Source organism: Falco peregrinus, chromosome 6, assembly GCF_023634155.1.
Source record: "Falco peregrinus isolate bFalPer1 chromosome 6, bFalPer1.pri, whole genome shotgun sequence".
Lineage (NCBI taxonomy): Eukaryota > Metazoa > Chordata > Aves > Falconiformes > Falconidae > Falco > Falco peregrinus.
Genome location: NC_073726.1, coordinates 11,402,540 through 11,419,425, shown reverse-complemented (window position 1 = coordinate 11,419,425; position 16,886 = coordinate 11,402,540). Strand labels below are relative to the sequence as shown.

General features: G+C 37.5%; 1 protein-coding gene across 4 annotated transcripts in view; it reads right to left on the bottom strand.

Moving 5' to 3' along the window:
- The window catches only part of FAM3C (FAM3 metabolism regulating signaling molecule C), a 33,519-nt gene that overhangs the window by 5,423 nt on the left and 11,210 nt on the right, over positions 1-16,886 (bottom strand). For 3 of the 4 annotated variants that reach the window (XM_055808136.1, XM_055808138.1, XM_005242486.4), the window contains exons 2-6: positions 9,622-9,683; positions 6,746-6,850; positions 5,595-5,624; positions 5,058-5,181; positions 187-245 (exon numbers count right to left, since the gene is read on the bottom strand). In XM_055808136.1, the coding sequence (XP_055664111.1) occupies positions 187-245; positions 5,058-5,181; positions 5,595-5,624; positions 6,746-6,850; positions 9,622-9,634 (331 nt within the window). In that variant the 5' untranslated portion in view covers positions 9,635-9,683. The remainder of the gene's footprint in view (positions 1-186; positions 246-5,057; positions 5,182-5,594; positions 5,625-6,745; positions 6,851-9,621; positions 9,684-16,886) is intronic. The other variant, XM_055808137.1, reaches the window with a different exon arrangement.

The window sequence follows — 16,886 nt, the reverse complement described above, 5'->3', positions numbered from 1 at the left end:
AACAAAAATGTACGTTTTCTGCTAACAAAAAGGTTTAAGTGCCAAGATCTGAAACGATCTCAGTATAAATATGACTAATATTTCCTTTTCTTCTCCTGCTTGCCTTTCACCGTCTCAGTATTTCACCTTAAATTTCAGAAAAAAATTGAAAATTAAGACAGTCTGCTCACTCAAAATGTCACTTACCGTTGACCAAGGCCACATTTATTCCTCTGCCAACATTATTTTTAACTCCACTCATTAAACTGAAACAAAATAAACAATTTTATTTTTAATAGGACAACTTACTGATGTGAAATATTTCTGGGTTTTAGATAGGATCTATCAAATTGTGAAAGATACAGTTGAAAGACCATTCATGAGTTACTTAAATAAAGCAAAATCTCCTTGAACTAACCTGTGTGCTCTTATGGCACCACTGAATTGAGAACAATAGAGTAAATATTCCCAGCTGTATTCATTTCATTTGATCGCTTAATCATCTTTGTTTCAGAGTACGTGTGTGTATATTAAAAGTGTCATAAAAAAAATAAAAGTGCTGTTAATGTAGTTAAGAAAATTCCCTGCAGTTAAAAAGCCTGAAACAATAATTTTAGGAGCTTAGCACAGTCACATAACCAACATTTTAAGCTTTTTTGTAAGCGCATGATGAACAAAAATGTGTCAATGAGTTTAAAAGCTAACTGAACAGAGGCATTTTAAATCAATATTGCAGCATCACATACGAAAGTCAAAGCAGCTATCTACTTGTACCTATACCAGGACACCTAAATCCAAGAAAAAGAGTAAATGCACTGATGTGATTTTAAACAAAAGTTGAATATAATCTTGAAGTACAGCTACACATTCCAACAAAACTGTCACAATCTATTGACACCAATTACTTGGCAAAACTCCAAGTAGCAAAGGAGCTGGAGAGAAGAGATGCACTGTGAAATGGAAGCCTTCCAGAGCTGTAAAGAATGTGAATTCTTCACGGGAATGTGAAGACCTGGCTAGGATGCTGTGCTGCCATGGGCTGTGGTGGGTGTACCACTCCAGTGAGAGGAAGCTTCCAGACTTCCTCATCCTTTTTCACTGGTACTGTGTAAAGAGATCTGTTCTGCCTCAGGCCCCAAATATCCCAGCATTAACATTTTGAAGCTAGGAGTAAAAGAGTTAACATACACAAGGTGAAAGAGGACTAAGGGTTGAAAAAATTACATAAATTAAGATGATGAAGTCTTCAGCTGAGATTCATGAAAGCACCACTGCGTAAGCATATAGGTGCACATATCTCATTAATTACAAACACATTCTAACAGATGCTTTAATCCCATTCTGATCAAGATTTCTTTAACCTCTGTAGCTTGCTCTAGGAAGGGGCTGCAGATGTGCACAATCCTGTTATGTTCAAAACTTTTTTCACATTTCTTCTGCAATCATATGGTTGTCAGGTCACGTCTGAACATCTATTCTAAGCAAAGTTTCAGAAGGACCACATCCTTACATACACAACTGCAACGTCAGTTTTGTCATGGTAACTTAATAGTGACAGGCTAGAAACAAGAAACGGTCTATCACAGAAGTATGACAAAAATTGTCCTCTCTGATGCTATCTTTTGCATCCAGGATGAAGACAGAAGCCAAAATTTAAAGGAATGTTGAATTTAATAGACAGCTATCAGGAACAGACTCAGTATTAACTAGTTCAGAGATGCCATGAAAGATTACAGGTTAATGACAACTCTTGGCAGAGTGACTTAGGTTGTAAAGAATTTGTAATCAGAGATGAAAGAGTCCATATTCTTCTGTCAGTCCTCTAAGTCATACCATCTGCCAAAAAATTCTGATTAAAACTCTTAATTCAATAACTTCCAGAACAGAAGACTTGAAATTTTCTAGTTAGTAGGGAACTCCAGAAGTATTTCAGCCACTGGAGGATCATTTCTGCTCTGATCACATGACTTTCATGTCACATTTAAGCATCCGTTATACAATATATATATATTGTATATATACATGTATATATACAATAAAAACAGATGGCAAATAAAGACTGAAAACATAAATGAAAAAAGGCAATGAAGTTCTGAACACATTCCTTTGCTCATATAAACTTTACTGGACATTTCATTTACCAAAAAGAGTAAGAACTTCCCTTTATTTTAACTACAAAATTCTCTGTAAATAAATGCCAATCAAAAAATACCCTATACTGGGGTGACTAGACACTGAAAATCCACAGGTACATAACAAAAGTTATAACAGATTTCAGACAACAACAAAAAATCCTGCAAATATGAACACAAGAATTATTAGTTATTAAAGGAATGTAGCGCAACATTCCGCTACAAGGCTACTGCAGCAGTCTTGGAACTGGCTTCTTAATAGAAGTAAAACTGCATGGAGAAGTTGCTAGTAAAGTATAGTGATATCACTCCTTCTCCTAAAAAGCCCATGAAGTAGCAGCTACAGTATCTAATATTTTGATGATGACTACAGTATGGTTTTTTCTAATTTGAATTATGTCCTTCCAATATAGAACAAGGCTATAACTGAATTCCTATACAGCAGAATTCCTATTCCACTCCAAAATACCTATATAATTAAAAATTGAGAAATTAAATGGATTTTGAATTATATTAGCACCTTTAGTGCTCTCATAAACCAAGTGACATCTTTATGTTTAATACACAGCAAAAACCCTACACTGTAAATATCATTGACGAATGGTAAAAATTTGTCCCTGCTTCCTTGTCTTGGGGGTATACAGAAGAATACAAAGCAATCAGAAGAAAGCATTTTGCAGGAGTATGTTCACAAAATATCGCTAAAAAAAAAGAAAAAAAGACCTACTGAAGAGGACATCTGTTACTTTAGAGCTCTGAGATGCTACACTTTACACACTCGAGACAGCTCATGCGCTGTCACAAACACAGCAGGCTGTAATGTGACGGTTTTCTCACAGGAGGGCAACCGTTCATCAGTTTCAGAATTCTTCCAACAATCTATAATCAACAAGTTATGGGAGCTTTTGAAAGAGAAATGAAACATCTTGCAACCAAAGCAGGAGATAATAGAAGATTAATAACATTTTCGGGTGTACATTTAAATAGACATGACAAGTCCTGTTCAAAGGAATTCAGAAAGATTTTTCCCAAGGGAAACTGGACTTCAGACTCCAATAGCTGTGTACTAAAGTGCACACTAGTATTAAAAGAATAAAGGATTTCCTGCCAGCAACTACTTTCTTTTCGTCAGTTTCTTCAGTGAAATATCCAGTAAAGGATTATTATTATTTATTTTTTGGACAGAAACAACAATCTCCTCAGCTAATCAGTAAGTGACACCTTAAAAGAAAAAAAAAAAACAAAAAACCAAAACCCACAAACAAACAAAACCCAAACCCTACAATCCTGAAGTTAAAATATTACTTGCACTCCCACAACTTTTAGTCAGTGAATCACCCTAAGTCTTCACAGATATTAAGCTTCCTAGCAAGCAGAATAAGAAGGTAGCAAGTTTTGTTACACCAACAAAAACACCACGTAGAGAGATTAGATGAGACCGTCCAAGGTCACGGAGCAAATCAGTAAGAACGGAAAGCAGAACCTCGCAGCTTTTAGTTAGTATGTGTCATCCCTGAGCTCGTGCTCACTTTGCATGTGCTCCCCAAGTACACGCTCATGCTCCACTACACACATACTCCTACACAAGAGAGCAAGCTTGAGCTAAGTCAACTGCACATAAAAACACCTTGAAATCTGAATGGTGCTCGTGTTTCTGCTAATAATGCAAAGTGAAGAAGCTGTACATGTTTAGTTGTCAGCGAAAAATCCCGTTTCAACTTCACTACATCTTAATTGCTAGTTAGTGCTAAAAATACCGTCTTCTAAGATCATTTAAGACTAATCTTACAGAGTTACTTTACCGAGTAAAGTGATGGAAAATGTAAACCAATCCTTTTTATTGTCTTGTAGATTAGTTATCCTGTTTACTATATTACATAGGATTATGTTGTTCACAGTGAAGTTGCCATTTGCTCCAGAATTCATTAGCACTAACTGCTGTACACGCCACCTGAACCACTGTTACTAACACAGCGTGGGATGAACAGCTAAACTGGAGTAGTTTAAATGCAAATGAAAGCAAAGGCTTGTAAGGGTGACTGATATGAAAAAAAAAAAATCTCCTTTCAGTAACGCTAACATCATGTCTTTTCTGACATATGACATGTAAAATTGAGCGGATAGATGATGCTATACAAAGCTGCACACTCTGGGTGACAGTAAGCAGGAACAACCTAAGAGCAAAGAAACAGGCTAAAAAAAACCTATTAATATTGCTATTATGGGGAAAACCGAAAGGTATTCAATATTCTAGACACAGTATTACTGATAATACTGTGTTAAAAATATGGTTATAAACAGGACAAACTCAAAACCAAACTGTGTTTCAAGAGTTCCTTTCCTCATTTTACAATTATTTTAAGTTTATTGAAGTTTATTAAAACTTTAATTAGCATCAGCACAATAATGACTGATCATTAATATACTATTTTTCCCTTTTATTTTTTCTTTTTAAGTTATCCTTTAAAGAAAAGTGGAAAATATGTCCTGACATTGGTACTATGGAAATAGACAGTTTATAAGATGACTTGAAAAAGACAATTCCACAGCACGGTTTTAGCTGATGACCTTCAGTTAGAGGTAGCAACAGTGATTACTTAAAAATACAATTCTTCGCAGAATTACTATTACAGCCACAAGAACATGTTGCTTGCAGGCAAGTTTGCATCTGGCCTGACAAAGTCAAACTAATACTTAATTCTGTAAACTGGAAGGTGTCAGCTATCTTGCATGTATTAAAATACCATACATTTCTGCATTTACTGCCAAGTATTAAGTATGCTTCATCAGAGATTAAGTTATAATGCAATATAATTTTTTCATGTGGTCAAACCGTTGGCAAAACAAAACCTACGAAGCATCATTTAAACTACTGATTTTGTCTGCAAAGGGATCCAAGGCAGCATCTGAAAAAGATACTTGGAGACAACAGGTAAAAATACTTACACATTATCTTCTACACAAATTTTAGGTCCAACTACATTCGCTGCTCCACTTGCCATTTTGAATGCAAAATGCTTTTCAGGACAAGCTTTAGAGATCCCACATTTGTATCTTGGAGGTTTTGTAGCTTTCAAAGGGAAATAAAACAGGATTTTAGCCACAGGTAAGCTCACAAAGAAATACTAGTTTTCTGTACTAATTCAAGGAAAAGAGCAAAGACAAACATTATCTCATCTTCAGTTTCATAGCAGCTTAAAATAATCTAGGTTTCTGCGGTACCTCATTATTCTGCTTTTTATTCTCACCCTGCTGCTTGCTCTGGCACTGTCATCAAAAGCCACAAAATAAAACTACAAGTGAAACGCTAGCAAAAAAGACTTTACCAGAAATTTAGGAAAGTCAGGAAAAGATGAAAATTAGTTTCTGATTGCATTTAAAGTATTTAAAGTGTAATTAAGACTTTAACTATGAAAATTCAACAGTCTTTCCATTATTAGTGAAAGCAAGTCACAGCAGTAACACATGCATATGAACACTCACAGCGTGCAGCTGCATCCAGTGCTGATCTGGCTAAAATGCAGAAAGAAAATTTTTACAAGATGTTACTATTAAAGTGTCATCTGCTATAAAATATCCTATTAATTTAAAACCTTTCTGTACTCCTATAATAACAGGCCGGTTGAAATGAAGTATCAAATAAATCTGAACATTATGTTCCCGATATAAAACATTACACAACAGAAGAATGGAAGTGATCGGGAACCACATTTAGAAGCACTGCCTTAATTTATGACACTCCGATTAACACATGGAGGTATAAGACCACCAGGGATTTGTGGAGGTGTGGGCGGTGAAGCTAAATTAGTACTCTTCTTACAGCTTTACCAGGACAGGGGTTTCTTCCACCTAACACTGGCAGCCCGCAACTCAAGTGCATTTGAACACAACCACGGATGAGTCCCTTTCCTGTGATAGCAAGAGACACCAGTGACCTCATCATGCACATATCTATAATATATCTGTCAATATTTAATGACACCTGTGTCTCTTCAATGATTATTTAAAGATGCCTCTGGTGACAGGTTCAGATGTCAGCTTACACTGTAGCAGCCTGGAGTTAAACAGCATGAACCCTACCCATGTACCTAAAATTGTTTTTTTGTAATGAAAAATCCCTTTAAAGATAAAGTTGGTTCAAAACATAGACTCTGAATTTTGAGTCACCTCAGCTGCTAATCATTTTCTGTGTAGAACCTGGACACATCTGAAATGTTTTTATTAGTGTACCTGTGCAAGCAAAAACCCCCACCGAAAATGTAAATTTTGAATTGCTTAAGAAACAGAAAGGCAGAGAGCAGATTCCCAGAACCATCGTTCAAGTCACCTAGTCTACAATTCCAGACTAAGACTGTAAGTACCAGTAAACAGAAAAAAACAGGTAAAACTATGCATACTTGGCAGTCAAAAGAATCAAACTGATTAAGAGAGTAGGTTAAATATTTAATACAGAAAATAATACAAATATATATGTATAAGATATATATATAACAAGGACACACATTAAAAAGAAACATGGAGTTCTTAAGTGTAAGAGTCTAAAATCAAGCTTAAAGCAAAATGAATATGATATTCTTGATTAAGGCTCAAGTATGTATTAATAGATGTTCAGAGAAAACAAAGTCATCACTTACCAAATATGTGTCCTAAGTTTGCATCCATTTTTATTTCAAACACTTGAGATATGACATAAAATGTCAATAAAAATATTGCTATGACTACTACCAACTTTGCAGCACCTATTCAGAAACAAAGAAAAGTTTCAAAAAAATTACCTGCAAACAGTAACATTAAGTTTACCGAAATTAACTACATGACACATGTATCAGATTACATTAATGGGAACTCAGAAATAGGATGGTCATTCGTGGACTCCCTAAACGGAAGTAATCTGCAAGAAATGGACAGCATAATGTGCCATAATAAAGCCCATCGGGTTACCATACCAAATACATGCCCCGCTCCCAGCTTTCTCCAGCTTCGCGTTTGTCTGACACCAGAGTCCACCAATTCAGCTCAGCAGCTAGGAGAAACCAGGGACTCTTCCATGGAAATCCAGCTTAACAAAATTAACTAAGCTGATCTAACTTGCAAAAAGGAAATTACAAAGGGGAAATTCCTACCTCCCCCCATTCCACTTCCCTGTTCTTAACCATGTGTACCTTTTTCCTCACTGTTCACAAATATTCTCCCCACCCGAACTGAGTTACCTCCACTTCAATGCATGGTCAAGACTGAGCGATCAGGGATCCGTTCATATACCATAGGCCGGCTGCTCTGGCCAGTCAGGTCTGAGCATTACTTTAAAAAAATCCCAAAACCCAACCACACAACAAAAATAAAACCTGCCTCATCTCCTTTTCAACAAATTTAAATTACCAACCTTCAAAAAAGTGAATTTGAAGACGCAGAAGAGCTAATTTAAAAAGTAATAAAAAGCAGTACCTCTGCCTCCCCCCACCACACACACCCCCTTTTAATATGTTGAAGCCACAGACAAGCTTGAAGTTTTCCAAGCCTAAGTTCCTCCAGTTCTGAGCAGTCAAACTATCGCCTGGGAGAAGGGCTGGAAGCACACAACCACGGCATTTTACATCTGAATGGAAAAACTAGGTGTATGTGGTACTGCCATGAACCCCACCACTTTTTAGCATTATTTTCAATAGATTTTTACAGAATACTCCACTCTCAGCTTATTGTAAAATACTAACTGACTGAGAGTAGAAACTAGGTGAGGAGGTCCCAGATCAACATCCAACATCGTGCTTTCCTGTCTCACCGTGGTATGTCAAACTATTTGGAAGAAGCAACCTTAGAGCATACTTCCATTTCTTACATTGCTAGCCAAATAAACCCTTCAGAAAAAAACCAAATATAGGTACTCCTGTAAGATCTCAGACCGCTGCTGTGATGGGCTGTTCAGAAAATCTTAAAATAGACAGACTGCTCAGCCTTCAAATGGATGAGAGATGTTAATCAATCCTTCCATATAGCTAAAATTAAAAAAAAAAAAAAGGGTGGTGGTGGTGTATAGAAAAAGAAAAGAAAGATGAAGTAAAAAAAACAAAGGTTTTTTTTTTTTTTTTGCTTGTAGTTCAGTTGTCTTCAACCACTCTCCCTTTTCATATGTGTGAAAATACGACCACAACGCAGATGCAAACTTAATTGTAAAATATTATGCTGGAACTCCAAAAAGTATTGCACTTGAAGGGAAATGAACCACGTGTAAGCACTAAAGAAAACAGATTATCTGAGCATACATTAAGAAGTGGAGAAAAGGTTTTCACAACACTGCTTACAAAGACATCATGCTACCAGAGTTTGGAATGTGTCATCTAGCAAGTGGCACTTGGAGAGCACGTTCTTTCAGCAGATTGTAGGAGAGATGAACAAGAACTCAGTCTGAGTACCAACCATCCCCTCCACTCTACATCTTGAGCCTTTCAACTGAACTGTGAGCGCTCCCTCTAAGGGAGAAGTAAGAAATCTCCCAGAAAATTCTTCTAGCACTTGAACCAAAACTAGCCTGTTTCTTGCTGGTTAAACATTCTACAGGAACTGCCATATCTTCTTTGTCTGTGGGTTTTGGCAACAAAAGTAGCTAGATGGAAGAAAAAAAAAAAAAAAAACAAACAAAAAGAAGAGGTTTGGAAAAGTAATTTTCTAGATGATTTAGCCATCTTCTAAAAATTGCAGCATTTGCCAGTTCTTTATCAGATTTACTTTAGCAGGTTGCTCCCAGTTATACATTTTGAGGTTAATAAAACAACTTTAGAAACAGTGACAAAAATCAGGACTAATTTAATGTATTAAGAAGGTTAACATGCAACTCTTGGAAAAGAGGGTGTCATTCTCCCCTAGGAGAGCCAACTAGTTGCTCCTTCTGCAAGGTAACACTACAACTATCGATAAAAGCACGATGCATCAGAAACTCAAAACCATTCAATTGCCACACAGGCTATTCTACTGCAAGGAAACGTCAAAAATAATATTTTATTGCCGTGTTATATTGGCAAAGGTCTTTTCACAGCCACTATACCTTCTGTCAAGTAGACTCACTTTCTCAAACCCTTACGACAGTAACTTACCTCCATGAAAAGGCTTTTATAGCTTTCAACCTCCCAGTAACCATTCAGGAAGTTTCACACACTCTTGTAACAGTCCATAGCACTTTTGATCGAGGTGTGAGGCATGGAAAAAAGTTGCTTAAGACATCAACTGGCTATTTCCTTATTCCTTCATCATCTTGCTGAATTAGCAGTCAAAGTATGTCAAGTCATGGCACCTTAATCAGTCACTGCAGATCAGCTGAAGCGTTTTAACCAGCTGCTTGCTCTTGGACTGTCCCAAATTCCAAAATGAGTTTCATTAAAGATCAACTAAAATGCGACAGCAGTGCCTGTTATGCCAGTTAAGGTTATTTTAAAACCATATGGTCACAAGTTGTTAATGCTGTTTATAGCACTTGTTTCACAAGCGGCAAAAGTCTGATTTTACTGAGCATACTTACCCGCTATTCTCATGTTTAGTCTTCAGCCAACACTAATGACACTACTGCATTAAAATAGCCACCTAGGGAAAAAAAAAGGCACATAATTGTAATTACAGCCAAATAAGCAAAAACCAACACAGATTTTTCTAGCCAGTAACATTAATTACTATCACCCTGAATATCTAATTCTTAACACTCACAGTAAAGGGATGAGACTTAAGATGGATTTCTGATGTATTGCTTTCATTTGTTACTCCACAAAACAACTGTTTTGAAAAAACATTAAATTAATTTCATCAAATCCGCTACAAATTCCATTATACTTTCAACTCTTCAATCTGCAACGTAAGTATTTAATAGTGCTATGTACAAGCAGTCTTTGATTTCCTAAACTATGCGATAAACATCAACAACTCCATCTGCATTGCTTCAAAATCCTAGCAACTTTCAGATGCAAGTTATTTGGTAATATAACCTAGCAAACTATGCATTACAGGGAGAAAGATTAAAGTATTTTGGCCTTTAGGATACTGCATCAACTGCACTCAATGAAACTAGAAGGAGGTTATCCTAATACTTTAATCTGCACATTACAGAATTGTAATACATTTGCCACTCATGGCAGCATTCAGAAGATTCACGTGATTGTCAACGCTGACAGAAGCACCAGCCTAGAACTGAGACTATTTCAGAATGAACTGAAAATCATCACCTACGAGCAAACAACACATAAGCACACGAAAAACTTTCTTCCTGAGAAGAGCTTGCCACCACAAAGTCAGCACAGGCCACAAGCTACACAGACTGCTCAAAGGCTACTGCATTCTCAAGCAACCCCTTGTCCCTGGACTGTAGCAGAACTCTTGCCCTCTGCCTGCAGAGCCACAGCTGCTGCTGGCTCTGCACCACGGTTATGTTCTGCCCACACTGCACGGAGCCTGAACATCATCATTCTCAAGTTTCCCCCCGCTCCCAACTCAAGAAGCACAGAGCAAAGACTGTGCTGCATAGACACCTGCAGCCACTTGGCACCCTCAGCACTGACACGGTGTCTATGCAAATCAGGTGCGTCAAACATTGTAATCTTTACTAATGAAATACAACATATCTATTAGAAACACAGTAATTTGTTTTAGAACATTTAAGCAGACTAAGCATGTAAAAATTTCTTTTAAATTAACTAAAACTAGAATTTGCTCAAAAACATTATGCTACCTGAACTGTTCATCTCATTGCTTCTATTCTTATCATCATAAGAAAAAGCCCTCAGTTACTTTCAAAAATACAAGGCATTCAGACAAATCACAGTCTGTAATCAGTATTTCACTTCTGTATTAAACCCCCCTATTTCTAAGTTTGTATTTTGCTGCATAAATACATTTAATATGGAAGAAAAACCCCAACTACTGGCATTCAGGGATCTTGCTGGATCATCTACATTAAGGCCAAATTTGAAATCACATAATGAACTACCATTCTAATCCAAGTAGCTGTTCCTACGCCCCCATCACAAAAGCTACAGCATCCTTAACACTGCAGTCCTATGATGATTTAAAAAATCATCAAAAACCATTATCTTTAGAAATTATTTGAAAAATTACTGTTATTAAAAGTCAGGAAATGCAAATAATAATTTGGAGATCAAAAAAGTGGATCTCATGGTCTACACTAGGGAGGAGAAACTGACATTAAGCAAACAACCTGTTGCCTTCACTTAACTCATTATTTGTAAGTTCCATGAATTGTGTCCAGATCATCTTTGCCACAGACACTGTCATTGTGCTCTGTTGCTTAGAGTTTCCAAGAAAACACCCAGCAGAGAAATAAACCGGAAAAAAACAAATACAAGTATAGAAATACTTCTACTCCATAAGAATCTGAAAACAATCAATGAAGTTTGAAAAGCAGACAAATGTTCTTGAATGCTAAGGTTGTACTACACAGGAAATCACATAGCATATTACAGACATAGTATGTCCATAATATTTATAACCACATATATCATATCCATATATAATACCTTCTTTCAGTGAAAGTCTAGTAGTTATCTGTCTTGTAAGAAGGCAAAAAGAATCTTCCAGGGCAGATAAACTCATTTTATATAACTGTGAACAGAATTATTCTAAGCAACTTCCTCTCCCCTCCCTGCCCCAAGAAATATATCAACATTAAAATAAACACTGTCTGTAGTTTGAACAACCACAAGCTTGTTTTAAGCCAGTGCTGGAAAAAAGTTACTTCTTTTACACTATAAACAAAAACATATAATGAGTTCAAGACATGAAAGCAGGAATATGAACAAAATCAACAGAAACTACAGTGAAACGATCACAATCCAATGTTGACTGCAGAATGCCTTTATCCCAGCACACCCACCCGCCTGTGTCTGATTATTATTTGTTGCCATCAGCCAACACATAACAGGTAAGATGCATTTTTAAGTGTGAAATGGTTTTGATTTAGAAGAAGTAAAAATGAGTATGTTACGCCTCAACTTGAAAGGAATTTTAAAAGTGATTTTGATTCTTCGCCTAAATTACAGCATATCAAAAAAATGTGGGGTTGATCTACAGAATAAATACAGGAATTCTACAGTACAGATAAAACATTGCACAGCATTTTCCAGCTGCAAAGGAATAATTTATGAATGCCAAGTCCTCTTCCTATACAGTACTGTCTTAAAGGGTCTTTTTTAATTCAAGACAGAACAGGAATAAAATAGGACAGCCCACGAGCCCCTATGAATACTTATAGGCCATTATCCCCCATTAGAACTCATAATGGGAATTACAGAAGTGATATAAACATGTATTTGGAGTTTCTAAGTGAGTATTTTAGGATCATTTAAAAACAAAGAACACAGGACCACAACCAAGGTTGCTCAGACTCAGATGCACAAACACTTTTTTTTTCCTCTTTGACTGCTTTAGGAATGGGCTAAAAAAACCCAAACACTATTTTTCTCCTCTGATATAAGATTCCATCAAGCGGGACAGAATAATTGCAACTTCAGAATCTTCTTGACTTATGAAAGCCCAGTAATATAAATAATCACTTTATTACTACATTAGCATAATTTATCTTTGTCAGGCGGTACAAGAAGCCTCACACCCATCACTTGTCAGAGACTGAGGTAGCAGTGCAGTCTCTAGCAGGGTCTACAGACAGCAATCAGATGAGTACAGCAGAACTCTACACAGATGAAAAGGCCAAGGACAGCACCACAAAACAGGCAATAGAGGTGACCAATATCTAGAAGTCAAAGTAAAATGGAAAGTTCTGGGAAGCGTTATACAGTCTGTCTGTGAAACATGGATTTTCTTTTCCTGCAGATTGTTTTCTTAGTGCAGAACTTCAGAGGTTTATCAGTCAAGGTCTAAAACTTAGGCAGCAGAAATGAAAAAATCCCACGCATGCAGCACCAAGAGCCTTGAAACAAGAAATGATGTGCAGAAGAACCTAAAGCTGGTGCCTTCAGATGCTGGTTTTCCTTTACACCAAGAGAAAGGAAGTTGTTCTTTCCCAGGGTGGCCTACTGGAAGGAGAGATGTGGCAAACTGCAAGTCTGTATCTATCACAGACAGCAGTAAAGGTGTTTTAAGTCAGAACAAACTGTAGTTACAGTAAGCACAGTCAAATACCTGCACAGGGCACACACATTCATTCACAGGATGAGTATCACTGTGAATTTCAGCTATCCTGTTAAACCTCCAATATTCCTATTTGTCAAAGAAATCTTGTGCAACTCTTCATGAGGCTGGAGGAGTGTGCTCTCCTTTTCCTACGACCTCACTCAACGCTAAAGGTGTGGACATGTCCTTTCTCACCAACCACATCTGCTGAAGAGCTTTCTGAGCCTCGCTGCCTGTCATCATTAATTCACAGGAGCCAAATCAGTGGCAAGACGTTCAGACCAGTGACCTCTCTCAACTACATAAGCCATGTCCACACAAAACTACAAAGACATCGTGGTCTACAGGCTAGCAGGGTCAGGTGTCTTGTCAGTAGCTGGCAGATATTTTTCTTACAAGGCTTCAGCAGTGCCCACCTTCAGCCAAGCTCAGCTAGCGAGCCATGCTGTTCCAGCGAGATGGTAACATTCCAGTGTGTAAAGCTGTGAAATGGTAGTAAAAAACAAAGATGAAGGGAATGCTTTGTTAAACTGACATAGAAAGTTCTCTCTGAACCAACAGAACATGACTGACTCAACAATAGGAATAAGAGAAAAATTAGCAGACAGGCAGGAAGCTGGTGCTGTCATATTAGTAAGCTGAGAAACTGTTCTTTCGGCAAAGCCCAGCACATGCATTGCTCAATCCCTCAAGGATAGGAAGGAAAAGGTAGACATCGCACTGAACCAGAGAAGACAAAAAGTTACAAGATTATAAATTGGTTTTGAACGCTGCATATCATTGTCCAGCTCCCTACATGGAGTTGCACATCTGTCTGTGCAGAAAGAGTTATTTATTCTGGATGAAAACTACTAGGGAGTGGATATGCGAAAAGATGGATGGGAGCTGAGGTTACTGGTTGCTTTTTTTTTACTCCACCCACCCTTGTGCATTGTATTTTGTCCCAAGGCAGGGGCAGTTTTCAGATGTTGCAATTTCCAGTGCCAAAGCCATTCCAAGTATCCCTCACGACAGCCAAAATACTATACACAGGGCAACAGAACAGAAGTATAAGAAAAAGAGAAAACAGCAGCTTACATTAAAAAAGGGAAGAGTGAAAAGGGCTTTCCCCCACTCTGCTCTGTGTGAGGATGACAGACAACACAAATCTGACAAACTTAGTATGTAGGAACCACATAGCAGCTACAGATGTTTTGATACATACTAAAACTAGCTTCAATCAGCGGAGCAGCAGACACTTGCTTTTGGAAGTGACCTGTGTCTCTCAAGGGGACCCTGCCAGGTACTTCACACAGGGAGCTTGTATTATAACTTCATTTAGGAAAACTACGAGTAAATAATCCTGCCAAGCAAATCATCATGTTTTATTAAATAATACAAAGGTTCTAACATGCCAAGAGTGAGTTCTTTCAATGTTCATGTATCAGATATGATGGTCATCAAACCAATTTTCTTCCCAGAATCAAGGTGCAAGAGGAAGTTGTATTAAAGTCAGTAAAGTAATTGATAAAATACACACAAATAGTTCTTATTAATATGCCACACTGACACAATACTGAATGAAGTCCAGATTTCAGTCATGAGCTAAATGTAATTCAGTTTGGCCAATTCTTTATCAGCCTTGCTCAACAATCTTGCCCAGCAACGGTGCCATGGCATACATGACACTGTGCCCAAGTGACATGTGCCCTACCGTTGTGGTTTAACCCCGGCTGGTAATTAAGTACCACACAGCTGGTCACTCCCTCCCCCCTCACCCAGAGGGATGGGGAGGAGAGTTGGAAAGGAATGTAAAACTCAAAGGTTGAGATAAGAACAATTTAGTAATTGAAACAGAATAAAAATGAAAGAGCAATAACGACAGTAACAGTTATAATGGAAGGGGCGAGGGAAAGAAGAAGATCCAGAGGAAGAAAGGAACACGAGGTGCACAACGCAACGGACCGATGCCCAGCCAGTCCCCAAGCAACAACCCCCCTGCCCCAGCCAACCCCAGGTATATATATACCAAGCACGACGTCCCATGGTATGGAATACCTCTTTGGCTGGTTCAGGTCAGCAGACCTGGCTGTGTCCCCTCCCAACCCCTCGTGCCCCTCCAGCCTTTTTGCTAAGAAGGCCTGAGGGACTGAAAAGTCTCACATCAAAGCCAAAACACAGCACTGTGCTAGCTCCTAAGCTAATTAACGCCATCCCAGCTGAAACCAGGACACCAACCTCTGCCCTACTTACTGTGCACAAAAACTTTGGCGACTTAGAACCACAGAATCATTTAGGTTGGAAAACACCTTTGAGATCGAGTCCAGCTGCTAATCCAGGACTGCCAAGCCCATCACTGGGCCTGGAATGTACTTCTGTACTACAGTCATATTTGAAAACTTCTTACGGAAAATAACAAAACATGCAGATTAGTCTGCTTCATTCTCAGGGTAACAGTATTTCCATTAGCAATTTGATAGCATGCATAGATTATACTTATGAAACAGGCATGCAAAAACAAGCAAAGATGGGAGGCAAGAATTTAGAAGGTCAAGATAATTTTGAATTCTGACCTCAGCTTATTAGAAAAAGGTCCCAAAATCAACAATGATATTGAGCAAACCAGAAAGTAATACACTTCAAAACAGACATGAAGTGCAGCCAAACAGGCAGCAGTAATGAAAAAAAAATTTTTGAGAGATTATAGTAGCTCTCTAATATTGGAATCAACAATGTAGTACTGCTGCAGAAGCGTAACTCCTCATTGTGAGCTGTACCAACAGGATTGCTGTGTGTGAGACAAAAAGTAATTATTCTGCTCTGCCTAAAGAAACAAAAAATACGCTGCTCTATGCGCTACCTAGACTTTTAACTGAGACCCCTATGTAGTTCTTTTAAAGTCTATCTTAAAGCATAATCCCCAAGTAGAAGAATCTAGATAACAATTACATGACCTAAATAAAACAACTAAGGGCTAAAAGAATCAGGTTTGCTTTGCAAGGAACTGTGAAAACAAAGAGAGAAAAGTAAGGAATGGACGCCTCCTTCTCTTGTCTCCAAGGTGCAATTTAAAAATTCTTTTAAAAGATGCTGAGATGGACTATCTCAATATCTACTGGTTGCTGCTTAAATATATGTAGCCATAGTGCTGAAGAAAAACAACTTTCCAGCTACAAGGATAAACAAGAAATTAAAAAAAAAAAAAAAAGGCTTTAAATCATCATAAAAGTCTGGAAAAGTACAAGAGAGGGGTTTTCTTAACCCAAGTAGCCTACAAGGTGCAAGTTAGTATCTTCTACAAAATTAATCCCCTATTTCTACACCATTATATGGAAATCTGTACCCATATATATATAATACTAAATCTGCATCAGCCTGATATGCTTTTAATTATATTTAGAGGGAACCCCCCTAACAGGATTTAAAGGTTTGTATACTTTCAAAAATGATCAAATAATGTTATAGCTGGTTTTATCTGTATTTACTATCTGTTAATATGAATAGCATACCAAGTACACTGTACCAGAATTAGATAGGCATTCAAAATTACTTAGTACCAAAGGTACAAAGGGGAAAAAAAAAAAAAAAAAAAAAAAAGGCTTGAGCATTTATTTTTATTTCTGAGTCATGAGCAGATTAGGACAGTGTTTATTTTTTGCAGCACAAACCGCC